General features: G+C 37.3%; 3 protein-coding genes across 8 annotated transcripts in view; 1 reads left to right on the top strand and 2 right to left on the bottom strand.

Moving 5' to 3' along the window:
* The window catches only part of LOC137252891 (serine-rich adhesin for platelets), a 98067-nt gene extending 91776 nt beyond the window's left edge, over positions 1 to 6291 (bottom strand). Inside the window, exon 1 of one of the 4 annotated variants that reach the window (XM_067789025.1) lies at positions 6252 to 6291. The gene's annotated coding sequence lies outside the window, so the exon portion shown is untranslated. The other 3 variants (XM_067789017.1, XM_067789019.1, XM_067789026.1) reach the window with 3 other exon arrangements.
* Positions 6292 to 14448: 8157 nt separating this feature from the next.
* On the top strand, positions 14449 to 16785 carry LOC137233852 (queuine tRNA-ribosyltransferase accessory subunit 2). The gene is made up of 6 exons (XM_067757329.1): positions 14449 to 14640; positions 14723 to 14997; positions 15059 to 15240; positions 15309 to 15696; positions 15763 to 15888; positions 16479 to 16785. Exons 1-6 carry the CDS (start codon positions 14524 to 14526, stop codon positions 16675 to 16677), a joined length of 1287 nt encoding a protein of 428 aa, XP_067613430.1. The 5' UTR covers positions 14449 to 14523; the 3' UTR covers positions 16678 to 16785.
* On the bottom strand, positions 16643 to 18685 carry LOC137233853 (GDP-D-glucose phosphorylase 1). Of its 3 annotated transcripts, none has more exons than XR_010947575.1 (5): positions 17935 to 18685; positions 17485 to 17877; positions 17091 to 17406; positions 16906 to 17015; positions 16643 to 16846 (listed from the first exon to the last, which is right to left on the bottom strand). XR_010947575.1 is itself a non-coding variant. In XM_067757330.1 (5 exons), exons 1-4 carry the CDS (start codon positions 18109 to 18111, stop codon positions 16928 to 16930), a joined length of 993 nt encoding a protein of 330 aa, XP_067613431.1. In that variant the 5' UTR covers positions 18112 to 18685; the 3' UTR covers positions 16643 to 16846; positions 16906 to 16927. The 3 variants fall into 3 exon arrangements, 2 of the variants coding, with proteins under 2 accessions (XP_067613431.1, XP_067613432.1); XM_067757330.1 differs by having other exon boundaries at positions 16906 to 17034; XM_067757331.1 differs by having other exon boundaries at positions 16906 to 17007.
* Between the last annotated feature and the right edge of the window lie 3084 nt (positions 18686 to 21769).

The following is a 21769-nucleotide window of genomic DNA, read 5'->3' as shown; positions in this document are numbered from 1 at the left end:
ATGACACAAGTGGACCATATGATCCAACGATTTTTGCAGGGGGGGGGGGGGGGGGGGGCAAAGACAGACTAAATTGTTCAGCGACGAGAGTATCAGCCAAACTGATTGATCTAAGCAGAGTTTCCGGAAGGTATATGTATATGCCGTCGGCTAAGTCAATATAAGAATCTGCAAGTCATTATTACTGATCAAAATTTGCACCATAAAATCATACTCTGGTTGAGATATTTGGGACTATAATCTGCACCATTTTGGGACTATTTCGCAATTATTTCAGAATAACTTAACAATATCGGAGTTACCTGCCTGAAAAGGAACGAAAATAGTTCCGAAATGATCACGAAATAGCGACTAAATAATCCCAAAATAATTTCCTAGTTATCTCAAAATGGTTCAGAAACTAATCAATTAAATCCGTCGATCGATCTTTCGTTTCAAAGGACTTTTCTCGAGAATACTCCATGGATCAGCTTGGAAGCGCACAACGTTGTTACTGGAGTTAAAATACTCTGCGTGTGTGTGTGATTCTCGCTCTCATTTCCAACGGGAGAGCCTTTCTAATGAAAACAAGAAATAGAGTATACGTTTCGTCAAAATATCTGCAAACGTAATTAAATTTTTATACTCAGTTGAGCAGAGCTCACAGAGTATATTAAGTTTGATTGGATAACGGTTGGTGGTACAGGTATAAAGGAATCGAGATAGATATAGACTTCCATATATCAAAATCATCAGGATCGAAAAAATTTGATTGAGCCATGTCCGTCCGTCCATCCGTCCGTCCGTTAACACGATAACTTGAGTAAATTTTGAGGTATCTTGATGAAATTTGGTATGTCGGTTCCTGAGCACTCATCTCAGATCGCTATTTAAAATGAACGATATCGTACTATAACCACGCCTACTTTTTCGATATCGAAAATTTCGAAAAACCGAAAAAGTGCAATAATTCATTACCAAAGAGAGATAAAGCGACGAAACTTGGTAGGTGAGTTGAACTTATGAAGCAGAATAGAAAATTAGTAAAATTTTGGACAATGGGCGTGGCTCCTCCCACTATTAAAAGAAGGTAATTTAAAAATTTTGCAAGCTGTAATTTGGCAGTCGTTGAAAATATCATGATGAAATTTGTCAGCAACGTTACTCCTATTACTATATGTACGCTTAATAAAAATTAGCAAAATCGGAGAAGGACCACGACCACTTTTAAAAAATTTTTTTTTTTAAAGTAAAATTTTAACAAAAAATTTAATATCTTTACAGTATATAAGTAAATTACGTCAACATTCAACTCCAGTAATTATATGGTGCAACAAAATAGAAAAATAAAAGAAAATTTCAAAATGGGCGTGGCTCCGCCCTTTTTCATTTAATTTGTCTAGGATACTTTTAATGCCATAAGTCGAACAAAAATTTACCAATCCTTTTGAAATTTGGTAGGGGCATAGATTTTATGACGTTAACTGTTTTCTGTGAAAATGGGCGAAATCGGTTGAAGCCACGCTCAGTTTTTATACACAGTCGTCCGTCTGTCCGTCCGCATGGCCGTTAACACGATAAATTGAGCAAAAATCGACATATCTTTACTGAACTTAGTTCACGTACTTATCTGAACTCACTTTATCTTGGTATAAAAAATGAACGAAATTCGACTATGACCACGCCCACTTCTTCCATATCGAAAATTACGAAAAATGAAAAAAAATGCCATAATTCTATACCAAATACGAAAAAAGGGATGAAACATGGTAATTGGATTGGTTTATTGACGCGAAATATAACTTTAGAAAAAAACTTGGTAAAATGGGTGTGACACCTACAATATTAAGTAGAAGAAAATGAAAAAGTTTTGCAGGGCGAAATCAAAAGCCCTTGGAATTTGGAAGGAATACTGTTCGTGGTATTACATATATAAATAAATTAGCGGTGCCCGACAGATGATGTTCTGGATCACCCTGGTCCACATTTTGGTCGATATCTGTAAAACGCCTTCACATATACAACTACCACCACCCTTTTAAAACTCTCATTAATCCCTTTAATTTGATACCAATATCGTACAAACACATTCTAGAGTCACTCCTGGCCCACCTTTATGGCGATATCTCGAAAAGGCGACCACCTATAGAACGAAGGCCCACTCCCTTTTAAAAATACTCATTAACATCTTTCACTTGATACCCATATCGTACATACAAAGTCTAGAGTCACCCCTGGTCCACCTTTATTGCGATATCTCGAAAAGGCGTCCACCTATAGAATTAAGGCCCACTCCCTTTTAAAATACTCATTAACACCTTTCGTTTGATACCCATATTGTACAAACGTATTCTAGAGTCACCCCAGGTCCACCTTTATGGCGATATCTCTAAAAGGCGACCACCTATACAACTACCACCACTCCCTTTTAAAACCCTCATTAATACCTTTAATTTGATACCCATATCGTACAAACAAATTCTAGGGTCACCCCTGGTCCACCTTTATGGCGATATCCCTAAATGACGTCCACCTATAGAACTATGGCCCACTCCCTCATAAAATACTCTTTAATGCCTTTCATTTGATACACAGGTCATACAAACACATTCCAGGGCTTCCCTCGGTTCATTTTCCTACATGGTTATTTTCCCTTATGTTGTCACCATAGCTCTCAACTGAGTTTGTAATGTTCGGTTCCTTACTTGTTATCTTTAAAACAGCCTTGTTCTTGTCTGTTCTGCCAGGGATCATGACTGGGTCGATGTAAGCTGGGATGGCCTAGTAAGTATGCGGGAGAAAAGTTCTACGGAAGATTTATGGTAGTTCCAGAGAATGGTGTGGAAGGAGATTTAATGATGAGATTAAATTTACCCGTGTTGGGCACTAGAAGAAAGCGGAGAACTCCTATCAGTAAGGAGGAATAGGCAAGGAAAGACTTCTTATTCTCCTTCATGCAGCGATAAAGACACTTCCTCAAGGTTTCGAGGATTTCTACCGATTTTAATAACCCTTTTCTGGTTGTTTAGCATTGCCAGAATCTCATCTGCTAAATAAACATATTTCGCTACAGATAGGCGAGGCCGAAAATTGAGATAGAGAAGCTATAAATTGATGATCGCTATTCTTTTTTTGTAGTTTTCATTAAGTAGTTCACGAGTTTTGGTGTGTGTGACTGAGCCATCGCTTTGCCTCCGAAATTCAGGGCGTCATTAAGCTATGCCACCCACAAGTACATGTATATGGGGTAAAATTTCCCAAGTGTTCTATATTTTCAATTCTTCCATTACATAATATGATATATGTTCATTAGGGTGGGCCGATTTGTATGGCCGAAAGTTAACCGATGTCGTGCCATCGATTTTTCGATAGGATTTGGGCTCAGGAGAAAAAAGTTCCACTACGCATACCCAAAAAAATAATTTTCGAGCCTGCGAAATTTCATTTTTTTGACTTTTTTTACTTTGATTTTTGAGGATTTTTCATGACCTACTAAAAAAATTTTCATATGTATACCCTGTCCGACCCAAAAATGTCCGCTAAAACATTGGCGATAACAGTTTTTTGAAAAAAAAAAAAATATTTTCGGACAGGAAAATTTGCTACATGAAAATTTTAAAATCAAATGAAAATTTATGTAGTAGGTTATGAAAAAAACCTTAAAAATCAAAGTCGAAAAAAGTAAAAAAATTTAATTTCGCAGGATCGAAAATTATTTTTTTAGGTATGCGTAGTGGAACTTTTTTTCCTGAGCCCAAATCCTTTCGAAAAACCGATGGCACGATATCGGTTAATAAATCGACACAGTCTAATGTACATATACATATCCCTAGAAAGTTAAAACAGTAATAAAAGAACTAGAAAAATTGCGTTTTTAGCGAATAAAGTCTGCTTTTTGGAAGGTTAATCTTCACTATATAAGGCTTTGTGTTGTATCCTCCTAGTATTGCCTTTGCCTGCCACAGTCTTGGACTTTCGCGCCGTTGTTGTTTTCAGAGACATGCCCCTCCTGTCTGAGCTCTTCCCTTATAGTGAGTGTTCTGATCCATGATTCTATAGCCGCGATGGTGGTTCTTGGACCGAAGATCCCACCTTCGATGTCCTCGGGACGAGCCGGCGGAGTACCGAAAGAGCGTGTGATCCTGGTGGGCGCTTCTATTATGGAAATATGCCAAACCCCCGTTCTGAAGCGCTTCTCAAACTTAATCAACTTCCTGGTGTCATTCCTGGGAAACTGGATGAGTGAAACCTGCTCTTTTAGTTTTCATATTTCACGGTTGTATCACTTTGCCTCTGCCAAATCCCTATTTAGCAATGTTCACCCTGCCTGCTCAATTGCTATGTGGAGAGCAGCATCCCTATTTCCGCCATGGGGCATGTGCGCATAGCTCCCGTAATACAGAAACACATCAATCGTAGGAGCTTGGTAAGTGATTTCTGTGCGGTCAACAAAGTTGCTCTTGATACCCACGCAATTGCCGCATAAACCCTGATGTGTCTCATTATCATCTTGAGATTATGGAGCTGCATCCCCAGGCCGCCGTGATGTGATGGTAGCGTGCTCCGCCTACCACACCGAATATTCTGGGTTCTCGCCGCCCCGGACAAAGCAACATCAAAATTTTAGAAACAAGGTTTTTCAATTAGAAGAAAATTTTTCCTAGCGGGGTCGCCCCTCGGCAGTGTTTGGCATGCACTCTGAGTGTATTTCTGCCATGAAAAGCTCTCAGTGAAAACTCATCTGCCTTGCCGTTCGGAGTCGGCATAAAACAAGTAGGTCCCGTCCCTCCAATTTTTAGGAATAATTAAAAGGAGCACGATGCAAATTGGAAGAGAAGCTCGGCCTGAAATCTCTTCGGAGATTATCGCGCCTTACATTTATTTATTTATTTTTTTTATCCCCAGGATTTTCCTGCAATGTGTTTGCATATCATTTTTGCTCTAGTAGCCTTTGATGTGGTGTTGTCGACATGCTTCCTTCACAGTAGCTAAGAGTCAAACGAGACTCTCAAGTACTTTAGCTCGGTCACATGCTCCAATCGTACTCCATCTATAATGCGCATTTGCCTCATCCCCTCCAGTGTTCTTCTACTCGTAAATGGTACAATGACCGTCTTTTTAGGGTTGATGCTTAGCCCTACCTCTGTGCATCATTATTTTGTCAACCTCAATGCCCTTTGCACTATGCCACAAAGGGTGCTCTCAAATCTGCTTGTTACAATTATGACGATATCGTCCGTGTACCCCTGACAGCGGATTCCATTCTCTAAGAGCCTCTATGGCTCCCTTGCCTGCCACTTGAAGGTCGATAACGAGTTTAGTGGATATTTTCCTCTGTCAAACACTGGGTTGCGAAAAATGCTTCTAGGGATTCGGCACTGCTACATAATATGTACCCATTCAACAAAACTTTTTTTATGAGGCCTTTGTTCGCCTCTTCGTTGGTTTATATCTCTAGAGGTATCCTTCGAGACCTCAACTGAACTTCAGTTGTTAAAACGAAAGATTCTAATCCTAGATGATATAATGATATAGTACATGTATGCATGTATAAATGTTTGGATATATTTTATGCTCATTTACATATTTCTTGATGTGCAAACCTAGGTATGCGATGTACGCAGATTATTAATTTAGAAATATACATATGAACATCCGCTGGTACTTACATATGTACATTGCTACTACTTATATAAATATGTATTACATATGCTAACCACATATGCAAAATGTAGAAAGTAAATAAATTTCAATCCCACTTTCCACACAACGCCCAATCAAGCATGTGGTACCGTCAACCCTTGCCATATTGAGCCGCAAATTGCGGTTTTAACACATTCAAACTTTACCTTTTCCGTTTTACTTAGATTTTATTTTCACATTTTCTATTAGATCCAATTGTTATTTGTCATATAACATATTAATATGGATTGTACATACATACTCTATATGTAGGTACTCATATGCCCAGTTCACACTGCCCACTAACGCTTGGTCTCATTTATTCATATTTATTCTGCACTTAAAAAAGCATTCAAGCGTATGTATGTAATTTTTCAATTAATTTTAATTATAAACTTAATTAGGAAATATTTGAAAATGTACACAATTGGGTAAAAGCTCTTACATATTCACACACACACACACCCACATTGAGCATATGTATCTACGTTTATTATACCATCATCACATGAGCGAAAGTGATGGCATACGACTATATAACGAATAAAAATAAGACTTTTTTTGTTTAAAATCAAAATTAATTCACACACGTTGTTGCCGTCGCTGTTATTGTTTGTCGTTCAAAATCTTCGACAAATGGCTAGCGCCAGAGCTCCTACCGCAACTGAATCGAATGAATTGAATTCATCTAAAAGTAAAAGCAATGAGTGAATTGAGCGGATGGGTAGAACCTTGGAGCGCCAGTGTCTCTGACATAGATGAGATGAGTTTGTAGCTACATGTCGTAGTGGTTTGCAATTCTCACAATTTACTTTGTACAAAGCTGTTTATGGGAGTACGAATTTCTCGCATATTAGAAACCGGGAGCCAGCTAGTCAACATAGTAACTACATATGTCCTAGTTTGAAAGCTTAAATTTTGAAAATATTTTTAGTAGTCGTAGAATGCAGGTAGTCCCGGGATGAGTAAATGGGTCTGTTGAGGATCTACAAACGCGAAATTCGCAAAGCAATGGGAAAACTTCTATGCGGACATATGTATTGTGACGAATATTAGCATCACTAAGTGATACTCACATCACTAATCTGATACTAAGTAAATAAAGGCACAACAACAATAAAGTAAGCTGCCACTCTTGTGTACATCAAATGAATCATCATTTACTCACTTACATACAAGGCAACGGAGAGATACGCACAAACACATGTTATCATCAGCCGAAGTTGTACTCACATTAACATACGCATATGGTTACAAACTACAAATATACATGTGTATGGCTGGTGACAAATCATCAAATTCGCGAAATTACTAAACCTTAGGAGAAATCTGTGAACGAGGAAACCGAGAGTATAAAAGCAGCGCAGGCTGAGGCATGACTAAGCAGTTTGATTTAAGCATGCTATTGGTTGTGAAGTATAAGTGTTGTTGTGAAGTACTTTCAAAGTAGTCTAATAAAGACTATTTTGCATTATTGAATATTGGAGTTATTTATTCAACAGTTTAGCGATTCGAACGTTAGCAGAAGGTTTGGAATACGCGAAATTTCCCCAAATTCGTTACAGTATGTATGTAGAATCTCTAGAGAAACGGCAAGTTTGACAAAAGTTCTCCCTAGGGATGAAATAGTCCACAGACTAATAAAGAAGGGGCACATTCAACGGTTACCTACTAGAGAGGAGCGCCTCGAACCACTTTTTGACAAACATTTACCAACGGTAGATGATGCGGCTAAGCTGAGAAGCAACAACGACAATTTTGATAACGACACTTTAAATATGGAGCGAACAGTGCCACGGTTGGTGACAAATACCAAAATAGAATGGGGCCTAAACATTTTTAACAAGTTTAAACCGCCGGATCAGGAAAATACCTTAGTCATAGCCATAATTTTACCAAACCATATCTATTACACTCTGTAAATAAAATATTCTACTTAAGCGGTTAGTTTCAAACCACTCGGAGAGGTTCTTCCCAATTCTTGCTAAGCTGATGACATTGCTCAGCGTCGTTATGCACAGCCGTATAAGTTTTGTGGGGAAAACAAATTCAGACATTGCGCATTTATGCAGCTCTTTTTCTCGGCGTGGTGATTGAGTTCATTTTGATGGGTAAATTTTTGTTTCACGTTTCTTCCAAAATTTGGCGCTTACTCAAAATCTGGCCGAAGCTAGATTTACTGTGTCTGAAGTTGATGAATCCGCCTTACCAGCTTCGCGCGGCGTATTTGATTAGCTCTACAGGCAATCCATCAGAACCCGCGGTATGGCATTTTTTTCTGGTTGTTGTTATTCCCACTTCGTCTTAGTCGATAATTCCAAAATCTTCGTTTGCGCGCTCGGATTCATCATGTTCCCTGGTTGGTACAGGGAACTAAGGGTGGAAGGGGATTATGGCCTAGAAGGTTCAAAGTGGTCATATCGGCAAAGGACCACACCGATAACAGTGCTGCAAGCCGGTTTGAACCGATCCGATTCATAAGCCGTACCATCCGCTGTTTGCGGCTCTGAACTGAACTACGAACCGAACCGAATTTATTTTACTATTCGAAAAGAGAACCAAATACAAAGTTTTAAATTAAATTATTCCACACTTTTCCTTGCCAAAATCATCTTATTCAATTCCAAAGTACCTTAGTAACAATGATCATCTAAATGCAGCATATGCCGTTTATTTTCGGTTTTTCAGTGCGAGTTTAAAGAACCAATTAAACTTCCTTAAGGGCAATTAATGGTGACTTATAACCATATAACCATAACCAGATAAAACAGCTGATCATACCTACTTTATGGAAATCAATGTAATCGATTAATGGTGCCATACCATAAACGCTAACGCCATTACCATATCATAGCCAACCAATTGGTTTTTGGTGTCTCGCCATATCCATAACCTAAAAATATTTGAGTTGGTGAATTTAATAACTTTTTATAGGTCTTACTCATTGTTTTGGATACGTTATGACTAGGAGACTTATTTTTTGTGGAACATGTTTGTAATTTTTTGCGTTTTCTTCATTTTTATGAAATTTTCACAATTTTTAGGTTAAGGCACCATTAATCGCTCACATTGAACATGTTTATGGATATGGGTATGGTTACGACTATGGCATTAAGGTTAAAGGGCTAATTAAATTTATCAGACATAAGGCATCACTATAAACAGTAACGGAATCTGTCATAATAGCCGCGTGCATGTTTGTAATTTTTTGCGTTTTCTTCATTTTTATGAAATTTTCACAATTTTTAGGTAAAAGCACCATTAATCGATCACATTGAACATGTTTATGGATATGGGTATGGTTACGACTATGGCGTTAAGGTTAAAGGGCTAATTAAATTTATCAGACATATGGCATCACTATAAACAGTAACGGAATCTGTCATAATAGCCGCGTGCATGGCGGAACTATACAAGGTGGCAGCACAGCACGGCTGATTTGTCCTTTTTTTAAATTTGATTTGATACATCAACTTCCAGGGCAGTACGATTCCGACCATTGTTTACTATATAGTTTGGCAGCTCAATTCGAGGTTATGTTGCGAATAGAGTGGAAGGCACTCGCAGGCCATGAAAATGGTCACTCGAATGCATGATTCAATCACAAGAGGTTTGCTCGACAGCCAAAATTTTTGACAATTGCGGCCATCTTGCTCCCAAGTTGAACTGACATCCCCTGACTGTGTTGCTTCTTGGCAAGTTTGTTTAAAAAAAGGACTTAAAGGCAAAATCTTAGAATAAAAATATATTTCAGCAACACTTATATCTATTTGACGTTGTAATTTTTATTTATTTTTGAAAAAAAAAAACTGTTTTCATCACATGAAAATTGGTAAGTTTAAACAAAAATTTAATAATGAAGCAATATACAGGAACTATTCTTCATTTTGCAGGTGTTAAGCATTAGGAAATACCCGCTACTGCAGATTAATTGTTGTGCATTCGATTGCTTAGTTAGAGGTAAGACAATTAATTGTAAAACATAAATTTAAAATTTATTCGTGACCATTTTTCAGATTAATCAAAAATAAAGGACACCCATCCAAAACCACTGGGACGGTGAGCGACGGTTCTGGACATTTTAAGTGTATTGTATACCTTTTCCTTTTCTATTGAGCACGGCTTTAATAAATTTTTTTGCAAGATCTCCAATGGAGTGCTATCCCATCCCAATCTTTCGTGTTCTGCTAAAATAAGTCATTGTTTTGAAATTAAAAGGATGACAATCTTCTCCTAAGGCCTTTTTACAAGCTCTCAATCGGGTTGAGGTCAGGGGTTTGACTTGGCCATTGCATACATGTGACAATTCCATTCCTGAACCACTGAGATACCAACCGAAAAATATGTCTTGTACGTTATCTTGGTTATAACTCAATGTGAGTGACATGTTTTTCCATTCATATGTCAGCTTAACATTTCGCAAAATATCCCTGTACTCCTCAGTAGACATTGCGACCTTTATCCAAAATAAAGGACCCACACTTCAGTCTTGAATAAATGTAGAATGTTGTTTCAGGAAATGATTGAGTTTAAGTAACTACTTAAGCATTTGAAACAAATAAACCGCGTTTAATACATATATTAACTCTTTAATATCATTATATATATAAGTCTTAGCTTTCTGAACTTTGTTATTGATTTAGTAAATGTGAAATGCCGAAAGCAAGCTGTACTTTGTGTAGAAGAACCTGGACCCAAGAGGGGTTTAAGATGTTACATGTCCCCAAGAATGAGTTAAAGAGAATGTACTGGTCCGAATCGTGCGGAGAGCTCCTAAGCGAATCTTCGAAAATTTGTATCCTACATTTTAGTTCGGCTGATTATTTATCAGAACCAAATTCCAAACGAATAAAGTTAGCAAACGACGCGTTACCTATGCGTGTGGAATTACTCGAAGACTCTCCTCAGAGTATCGACATAGGAACCCAAACAGAGTAAATATTCAGTAAATAAAAAAAAAATGTCTACTATCTTATCCTTTAAGAGTCAGCATATATAGTGAATCTAAATCCCCTGATGATGAAATTATCAAAAGCTTAAAAGCGCGCGTTGAAGAGTTGGAAAAACTTGAGAAAGGAATTTCTTCAATTTTCACGAAAGGCCAAGTAAAGAAATTATCTAATTCGGCAAGAAGTACTGTTTGGGACTGGGAAGATATATCTGCCGCCATTGCGCTTCATGCTGCAAGCCCCAGGGCATATGGTCATTTATATAAAAGTGGATTCCCATTGCCAGGTGAATCAACCATTCGAAAATGGTTGCTGAAAGTGCCCTTCCAAGAAGGAATTTTGGGTTTCTCCTTGGGAGTTCTGAGACACGCAAACCAACTGCCTCTTGCAGACCGGTTATGTATTCTTAGTTTCGATGAGATGAAAGTTCAAACCGTTTATGAATACGATATTGCGCAAGACACACTTCGGAAACCCTCCAACAACGTACATCTAGGAATAGTGCGCGGATTAAAGTCATCCTGGAAGCAACCAGTTTTTTGTGCATATGACTGCAAAATAACTAAACAAGTTTTGGAAAACTTATTAATAAAAATTCAAGCAGTGGGATATACAGTGGTCGGAGTTGTCTCCGACATGGGCTCAAAGAATATTTCTCTTTGGAAAGAGCTAAACGTTACGATTGGTATATTGAACTGTCTATTTAAATATTTCTTGTTTTTGTAGTTCATATATTTAACATATTTTTTCAGAGCAACCATGGTTCCAAAATCCGGCCATCAGCGGAAAGGTTTTCGTGTTTGCCGATACTCCGCACTTACCAAAACTTATCCGTAACCATTATCTGACCACCGGTTACGATGTTTTTGGCAAATTTCTTACCCCTGTCACTATAGCACAGTTGCTCGCTCTTACCTCAGGATCAGATGCATCGATTTCGTACAAAATAACTGAAGAACACCTCACAGCCCACCACGCTGGCCGTCAAAAAGTCAAGTTGGCTGCTCAACTGTTTTCGCATAGTGTCGCAAGTGCCATTCGACGGTGCTATCAACTCGGCGAATTCATTTCGACGGTTAATGATTGGTTCGACGTGTTTAACACTAAGTTTAGCACGCTCCAATCACATCCAGCAAAGCAACCTTTCGGAATGAAAATATTTGAGCAGTTGCACATTTTGGCAAAAATGGACGAATATATAGTAAACATGAGAGCACATGCTCGCCGGTCGTTGCTACCATTTCAAAAAGGGGTTCTTATGAGCAATAATGCACTAAGGGGGTTGTACGACTACGTGAGGGAGAGTTATGGTCTGCAATATATTTTAACATACAGACTAAATCAAGACATTCTTGAGCATTTATTCGGCGCCATGCGTGCAAAAGGTGGCCTCTTTGACAACCCCAGCCCTATGCATTTTAAATACCGACTACGAAAGTATTTGCTAGGTAACATCTCACAATTATTTCTTTTAACACCTTTCATGAAAAAGAATGGTTTATTTAGTTTGTTCCGAACCTCTAAAATTCTATGCGCTTAAAGGAAAAAAGATAGATTCTGCAATAAGTATTCAGAATTGATGAGGATGATGAGTTTAGTTGATTTTACAATGTCCTTCTGCCTGTCTCATTGAACGCAAAGAAGTCATAAATTTTTTAGATATCTTCATATTCATAGGATATGTCTCCCATAAAACCTATCTTCACATGACAGGATTTTCGCAATTTCTTCCTTATTTTGTTAGCTTCTAACATTTCCCACGATGCTTACATTGTTGTCTAAAAAAATCATAGAAATCAGTCGTATATGTATATATAATTTATATCCCATACAAAGTGATTGTTCAGACTTTATGAATTTTTTAAATTTCATCAGATTATTGCTAGGCTTCATTCATGAAAGGTAAGAGGTCCTCGGCACAGCCGAAGACAGCCCCGTCCCTATCTTATTTAAGCACAATATGTACCTAATTTTAGCACGCAGTACTGAGTACCTAGCTGGTCGTGGAAAAGTAGAGTCCGACGAAACTGAGTGGATTCGCCTCAGTGACACATCTGTGGAAAGCCTTAAAAATATTCTTACTGATGAAGAGGTGGTTTTGAAGGAATTCGAACTTTCGGATGAGTTGGCATTTCCAGAAGAGATGCTACAGGACATCGCAATTAACGAATTTCATGAAGACGCTTTGGAATATATTGCAGGCTTCCTTATAAGGAAACTTGGATTATCAAACCAAGTTACGAAAACGGCAACTTTTACGTATGTAGACGAAGTGTCAATGGGTGCATTAACCAAGCCGTCCAGTGAATTTATGAACACTATTAAAAGACTTGAGACGATATTCACTTCTTTTAATGGTGATCAAATAAATACATGCGCAAATTATATGCAAAAACTCCTTGATTGTTCCGAGCACGTACATGCAGGAATCGAAATAAAAAAATTATTTTTCAAAACACGAATGTACCAACACATAAAGAAGTTAAATAAATCGGTAAAAAGTAAAGGCAGCCGCTATTGAAAGTGAGCATAAATGCAATCTTGTACAATTATTTAACAGGTATTTAATATCAAATATATTTTAGTGTTCTATTCTGCCGTGAAAATTAAATAAGTAAACACATAGTTTCAGTATCATTTCGCAACTATCCGCAGACCAATTCGCCATTATATCGTGATCATTTCGGGACGATCTCTAGATCATTTTGGGTTTGTTTTTGAGACTATACCGGGACCATTTGGCGAATATCTTCTAGAGGTTTACGCTTTACTACCACTTTATCGGCTGCGGCGGCAAAGCTCTATTATAATCGGCCTCTAAACTGAATAGCTGGACTTCAGAATAACACATTGTCCACAACTAATGAATATGGAAGCATACTGCTGACGTCAATAATATGTTTGACAATCTGGAACAATATCGTAAAGTTGGGATGAGTATCTGGGAGGGTTGTAAAAAAAATAAAAATATTGGGAAGAATTTTCTTATACGTATGTAAGCAAATCGACGTTTCGGCAATTTGGAAAGATCCGCGGGTTTTGCCTCAAAATCGTCCTAAATAATGCACTGCAACGAACTAGTCAAAAACCAATAGCCGGCAATCGCGGACGCGCTCCTTTTGGATAACTTTGCATACCAATCATGTATTTATTGTTAAATGTTTGTAAAAAGTGAATTTTGTAAAATCATTAATAACTAAAGAAAATATTAAAAACTGAAACTATAACGTCTTGAAAAAACTAAACAATCATCTTTTTATAAGAGAGGCCAATTATTCAGGTACAGTAATACGATTATACATATGTACTTATTTATTTCGTCTGTGCGTGTAAGTATATATACTTTAAATGCAAAATAACTATTAACATACTACCTTTCATACTAGTATACTACCATTCCTACCATCATGGGGAAAAATTATTCCCCTTTTTGCTTCCTACAGAAATGCAACCCGGAGTGATTTTAGAATTTGGGAGTGTCAAAGCTCTGCTGTCAGTTGGAGAACAAACCTCTTGTAATTGAATCATGACTCGAATGGAGTGGAATAAAGAACAGTAGGGAGACCAGAGTTGCATTGGATCAATCATTGCATCAATATTAAAGATAAATTTAGAAAAAATAATTAAATACTTGAGTATAAGCAAACATTTTCTTTCAATTACTGCAATTAAGGTGTCCTAGATGCTATATATTCCAAAATTATAACATTTTATGTCTGTTTAAAAATTTAACTTCAATTTCCCTAAGATTTCCGTAATATGGCCATTAGTGATGTTTGTGTGTGTGTGCAAATTTTGAGCGATCAGCTGTTAGTTGCGCTACTTGGTAAAGTTCCGCCATTGCCGCGTGTAAGCTGGTTCGTATTGATGTGATTTAGTAAATATTTATTAATTAAAAGGTTGTTTTGTTGTTATGAGAATGAGATTTGTTGTTAAGAATGCAAGTAAATCTTCCGCTCGTCTTGGGATCCTATTTCATACGGAAACAAACAAACAACGAAGAACGCCTATGCTAGTACAAACAACTAAAGTAAAGATTATGGGCATGACATGAGCGCACAGGAATATGGTAGAATAAACAATAAGTTTTCTTTTTCTCACATTGAAAATAGGGCGGAAGCATTCCATATCTAAGTAGCGAAGTATTTGGATATATCACCCAAGAAGCTCCGACGTTGCTATTGTCATTATCAACCATTGAACGTATGACAGAATCAAAACTGCTGTATCATGGCTTACTTGGCAGCTATGTGGGGTATCCTGATCCAGATACTTTCACAATGCTGATTATACGAGATCCTTGTGAGATCACACCTAGTGGGCATAATGACAAAGATATAGTACCGCTATTTACTAGACACGGAAAGGAGACACTGGACACGAAAAGGTTGCTTAATTTAGTATTGCAACGATAGACCGCTATTCAAGCGTTTTTCTTATGTTTTTAGTTACATGAAATATATGGAAAGGTGGAGACCAGATATATATCAAGGCCTCTGTGATGCTGATACAAATTTACAAAGTTCTAAAAAGCGTTTAGTAAAAAGTGTTGAACGCACCCAAAAATTTATGGATATATGTTGTGAACTACATAAAAACTCTAAAGTTCTACGAAATAGCACATTATTCGGTAGATAAATAAAATGTTTACATAATTCGCAACACTTTACCCTAACAGACTTCCAATAAAATTTGCAGTGCCAATCGTTGGTGGATATAGTACGTTTGCGCGTTCCGATTCTATTAAACATGCTAAAGCGAAAGGGGATCAGCATAGCTTTGTTGGAGGCTACATTTTTGAAGGTTTTCATAACTATGGTTTAAGCGCCACAGAAGTAGATGCTAATGAATTAACTACAATTATGAAACATTGCTTAAATGAACTGCCGATTGATAAACCAAAAATGTTGCCAGGCGCTTATACGCCTCCTGTTATTTTGGAACTTATTGAGCTGGGTGTGGATATTTTTGATACAACGTATGCATATTTTGCTGCAAGTAATCATAAAGCTTTAACATTCAATTTTAATTTAGAAGCATGTAAAACATTAGTTACTGAGCCGTTTTTGGATACTACAACTGAGAGGTATGAATTCATTTTTTCTTGTATGCTTTAGCTGTACTTGTAACTAAAGTTTAAAAATATTTCTAGCTTAAAGGAGGACTTTACACCATTAGTATCAGATTGCTCCTGTTTAGCATGCAGAAAGCATACACGCGCTTATATACATCATCTGTACAAAACGAACGAACTGCTTGGACCAATCTTACTAATGATGTAAGTATTATTAGGTATATAGCATCTGATCGACATGCTTGATCCGCTGAAATTTTGCGATTTGCATCTCTCGATGCTGCTGCTGCTTTAATAATGACATCGTTAAGCCTTTGCTCGGGTGAATCGAGTATGTTTACGATATGTGTGCAACCACGTCTTGTTGCGGTTGGTGTTAAAGCACCTCACCCTGTCTAAAGGAACCACCACTCAAAGACTTCTTTTATGGTAGAAACTATGTAGTTGTCAATAACATACAAACGGATTGTACCAAAGCTTAAGTGTTTTGTAGATATTTAGCTGTTATAAAAGGCAAATGTGAGCGGTCTTTAAGAAAAGAACTATGGTTCCTGCGCGGAAAGCTGATATTCTAATACCCTGTTCAATCTCTCCGAAGCTTTGACAGTTATCAATATCTCTTACCTTTCGCCTCGCTTGACAATTGCGTTGGAGCAGCTATAAATTGCTCCGACAACCCATTAATTAGGTTTCGCCATGCAACATTTTGAATTCTTCTTGGCATTCCTCGTAGGCAGTGGCTTAAGTAGCCTCATTTGCAAGTATCTTATAACCAAAAAGTAAATATTTTTCAGACATAATTTACATCACTACATGCAACTTTTCACAATCATTCACACGTGCATCAGCGAGGATAAACTATCTGATTTAATCCAACTGATAAAATTCCAAGGACACGATACTGCAATCGATTACAGTATTAAACCGTTTAAGAAAGAAAATACCAAAAATGTACGAGGTAAAAGTTCAACGTTTACTAAGAATGTAGTATAAGTAAAATAAAAACTTAAATTAAGTTACTTTACATGTATGCACTAAGTATTTACAAACAAGTTATTATACCAAAAATACATGTTGAAATTCATACAGATAAATTTTTAATTGTTTGATTTGGTAAAAGCTACTGGTATTCAACTTTATTGATTATACTTAGCGTTGTTAGCTACAATAATAAACATATAAAATGTTATATTATGATTTACTACAAAGTCAATCACTTACCCAACATCCTACAAAGTATTTTTCATTTCACAAAATACTCATAAACTTGCTGCTTGTATACATTTCCTGTTTCACTTTTAATTCTGGCTAACACCTCTTGTTCTGTAAGACTTTCATATAAGTGTTCATCTAGGTAGTTTAAAGAGGAATAACTTTTTTTTTTTAATTATTTAAACAGCGCTCACCTCCGACAGTCACATAGCCAGCTAATTCACAAAAACCAATATTATACGTATTTAAATCTTTAACATAACAAAATTCTTGTCGCGCAAACACAAATACTTTTAAGGTATCTTCAAAGGGATGACTGCATTTAGGTGTCATAAATAAATTGTGAGGTATATCGTGATCACATAGCCAGACTATAAAATTATAAAGATGTTCCAATTGTAAATTAAACGTTACATCATCGTTAGACTTTTTAAAGAGGAAACAGATTGCCTCTGTAGGCATCTTTGGGCTTAACCGAAAAATGTTGGTAGGGCTTAACGCTTGCAATTCCTATAAATTTAGTAGTTCTTTATTATTTCCAAATCGAACTGTCGATGCATAGCCGCGCATTAGTCATCTACTACTTACCGCATTATCAATATATAAATCTGGCATGATATGCAACAAATGCAAGTGCAAATGATTTACAGATGCCAATGCTCCGGGACTATTAAAACCAATACGGAATGTCTTTTCTTCTTCTTCCGCTATGTTCAATAAAAATGATATAGAAAACTTCAAAGCAACACGCGTTAGGCATTGTGGTTGACCTGCCGCAACATCGGGACATATCAACGTATGGTATTTGGTAAGCGGACTTTTATTTATAATCATCGATATGTCGCTGCTCTCATATGGCACGCTCAATAGCAGCTCTAAAGGATTAATTTTTTTGAAATTAAATTGGTCTTCATCGAATGCTGGTCTCATACATGTTATGGTTTGAGGCAATCTCCTAAGGCGTGTGCGCTCTGGATTATACTAAATTCATTCTGTTTATATGCCGGTTAAATGTTTTATTTTGTGCTCAACACTTACTGCAGTATATACATGATTGTTTCCCTCCAAGAATTTAGATTTGGTTATATTTAAATTATATGCGAAAACTTTGGGAGTGTCTTGTAGGGTCAACCATTTCTGTTTCAACTTATTCAAATATGCTGTTGCGTTAATCCTCGAAGGCATATCCATGAGATCAATAGGCCTAGCGGGCATAGTTTCCCATAAAAATAAATGCGGCTTGTTTACATTTCTTGCAACAGCTGATGGTTGTTCGAGTGCTGCAATCGTCTTTTGTTGAGTTGAGAGCTTCAGTGGTATCTAAACTGTAAATTGCCTTCAAGAAAGAACTCTTATTGTCCAATAAAAATATTATCTTATAAATTGCCTTAGAACTCTACCCCAGTGGAAGTTTATATGAGATTTTATAGTGAATTTACATAAATCGTGTTGCTTCGTTTTGTCGATTTGATTTCGCCATAAGGGGTGTGTTCGAGCTGCAGTTGCCACTTTTCATGTTGTTGTTGTTATAGCGATAAGCACACTCCCCGAAGACGTCGGGGCACCATCCCGCCCATCGGGAACTATTTAGTATGAGCACATGAAACCTTCAAGGACCTCAGAGCCTCGTCTGTTAGTGAAACAGGATTCGCCGCGGATAGGTGAGGTAGACAATTGGGTTTGGAGAAGCTATATATTGCGCTGGCAACCTGAAGGGTTGCGCTACACAGCCCCTTGAATCCGGTATTTTAGTCGCCTCTTACGACAGGCATACCTACCGCGGGTATATTCTGACGCCCTAACCCGCTGGGGTGTCGCCAGAGCCTCGGATGTGAAAGTAACAGGATTCGCCACAGGTAGGTGAGGTTGCCAGCTTTAAATCAATTTGGTATTTCAGTCGCCTCTAACGACAGGCATACCTGCCGCGGATATATTCTTAGCCCTCTAATCCGCTTTTTATGACGGAGCATCGCGTTCTTCTACAAAGTTAGAGCAGCTCTGGCATTTTAGCGCATCCGTTGAATGAAATGCTGGCCATCATTAGTAAATCTAACACAGCAACATTCCATCAATTAAGTATCACTTTAGGAATGCTGTAATCGTTTGGCAGCACCGAAGACAGCAACGAAACATCTGCCTCCGTGACCTTTATACTTGCTTTTGCTGTAGCTAAAAAATTTTGTAAAAAGGTATGGGTCAAGTATATGTGTTGGCCTTAGTACATTTGGTAAGTTGGTTAGGCAGATTTTGCTGGGTAGAGATTCATTTAAATTGACCTAAAATAAGAAAATTTCACAAACGAAGGTAATCGCGATTATGACTTCCCCAACTTATAAACATACCTACATTCCGTTCTAGTCAGTTCGCCGGAGTAGTCTTGCAGTGCCATCCTCGGCTCAACTACAATTTGTCGGGCTTTATTAGTTGAGCTGAAAATTTAAATAGACCTCAAGGTTGGCTTTGTGCTTACCGTTGGCGTTTTGGCGGAGTTGGGAGTTGCAATGCTTCCCTGACCTGGAGTCAGGGTAGTGTTCAGTGTTACAAATAGCTTTGAAATACATATTGCCTATTTTGCGCCTGGCGTGGTGCCATTTAAAAACCTAATTACTATTGATTTTGCGCCTGGCGTGGTGCTATTTAAAAACTAAATTATTATTGATTTTGTGCATGGTGTGGTGCCATTTAAAAACCATAAAAAATTAATATTCCGAGAAATAACGGAACTTAAATATTGAATAACGGATCTCTGTGAATAACGGAGGAACATGTGAAATGAAATGACAATCTAGAAAGACCATTTTGATTTTGTACCTGGCGCTATGGTCATAAACCCAGCCATCCTAAGCTCTTTAGTACATAATGGCGGCTTTGCCAATGACGAGTTTTTGACTTGTCTGTACTTTGCGAGCTCGCTTTTCTGCTTGCTACAGGGCTCGAGGGCTCTCTTAATCGATGTGTTTGGATTTTTCTCCTCTATTTTGCTCGGAGTCACCCGCAAGTCCCTCGCCTGACTCATAAAGTTGAAGCTCTCCCTACCACTTTCTCCGTACTCTCGGTAGAGTTCACTGAAATCTGCGGCACTGTTTATGACAAACACCTACAAAAATCGATGGTTTGGTTGCGTGTTGTTGTTCTAACTAAAATTTAGTTTTGCCTTATTAAAGGCTAACGCTTGCCTTGTCCACGGAGGGATTTCCGACATATCAACTGATTACTAATAGTTTATATACCTTGTCTCGGAGCTTAATCGTAGGCAGATATGAGGCAGACGTGCCTACAATGGCCGCGGTGCAACGATATTGCGCCATCGATTTTTCGATAGGATTTGGGCTCAGGAAAAAAAGTTCCACTACGTATACCCAAAAAATAATAATTTTCGAGCCTGCGAAATTTAATTTTTTTGACTATTTTTCGACTTTGATTTTTAAGGTTTTTTAATGACCTATAAAATTTCCATTAGATTGTAAAATTGTCATGTATACCCTGTCCGATCCAAAAATATCCGCTAAAAACGTTGTCGATAACAGTTTTTTTGAATTTTTTTTAGTAGGTATTGAAAAAAACCTTTAAAATCAAAGTCGAAAAAAAGTAAAAAAAAAATGAAATTTCGCAGGCTCGGAAATTATATTTTTGGGTATGCGTAGTGGAACATTTTTTCCTGAGCCCAAATCCTATCGAAAAATCGATGGCGCGATATCGGTTAACTTTCGTCCATACAAATCGACCCACCCTACTATGCATCCCAGTGTAAAGGTATTGTGTGAAGAATTTAACTGTTATCAGAACCATTCGGTGCTTTCCATGTTCTTGGTAGTATTTGTAATACCTGAAGGCAGGGCATTTTTTAAGGATTTTTCACTAGGTGGCCAAAAGAAAAATATCTCCTCGACATGACTGACCATACCGGTCAGCTTTTGAATATTGCCATTTTTGGTCAAAAAAAAAACATGCTGTGGCAACCGTGGTTGTGACTCACTCATACCAAAACATTTGCAATAAAACAAGTAATCCCAGGAATAGTTATTTTTCATATCCAACTTATTACATACTTGGCCAAAATTTTTTTATTATATGCTGACAAAAAACCCTCGAGCACGTGCAGAATTTGTAGAATTTATATATGTCACGGAAGTCGTGAGTACCTATGTTCTTTTCCATATAAATCCTCATTGATAGTATATTTGATGAACTATCATTAGAGTTGGGATTCTACCGGGTATTTACCATTTTTATGGGTAAATACCGGGAAAATACCCGGAATATTCCTTTTTTGTATCTTTTTTTGCGTATTTAAAAATCGTTTGAATCGAGGCTGCTTGGAATTACAATTCAGCAATTAAATTTATACGCCATTTGAAATTAAAAAAATTTCGTTTTTATTTTAAACAAACAACCCAGCAAACACTCGGAGTCAACAATTAGTCTGAAAGGAGTCCAAACTTTGGATCGTTTGCACTCGTTTTGAACTCATTTAGGAACCTGAAGCGAATGCTATATGCTTATATTTTGCCTCTAACATAAGTCTTATACAGACCTTCCGATATCATATATGAGCCTTATTGGCGTCATATACTGCTAATTTTGAGCCTTTTAATGACACTACTTCAGGGCTTTTAGGAAGAATTTTTGACATATATCCGAAGCGGAAAACATAGGGGAGAATGTCATAAAACTCACATGAGGATAAGATAGAAATGAAATAAGTATTAGTTGAGTTAATTATTTATTTAGAATAAATTGTCGCAGAAAAATTTCAGAGTTTTTTTCCGGAGCTGCCTAGTTTACTAATTCTAATATTTTTCGTTTGTTTATAATTTCATCAAATCGGAGTCATAAAAGACTCTAAGGTGATAGCATTTTTGAAGCTTTTGAA

Source organism: Eurosta solidaginis, chromosome 5 (assembly GCF_040869045.1).
Source record: "Eurosta solidaginis isolate ZX-2024a chromosome 5, ASM4086904v1, whole genome shotgun sequence".
In the NCBI taxonomy this organism is placed as follows: Eukaryota; Metazoa; Arthropoda; class Insecta; order Diptera; family Tephritidae; genus Eurosta; species Eurosta solidaginis.
Note: the sequence above shows the minus strand (reverse complement) of the source record. Positions and strands in the feature narration are given on the sequence as shown.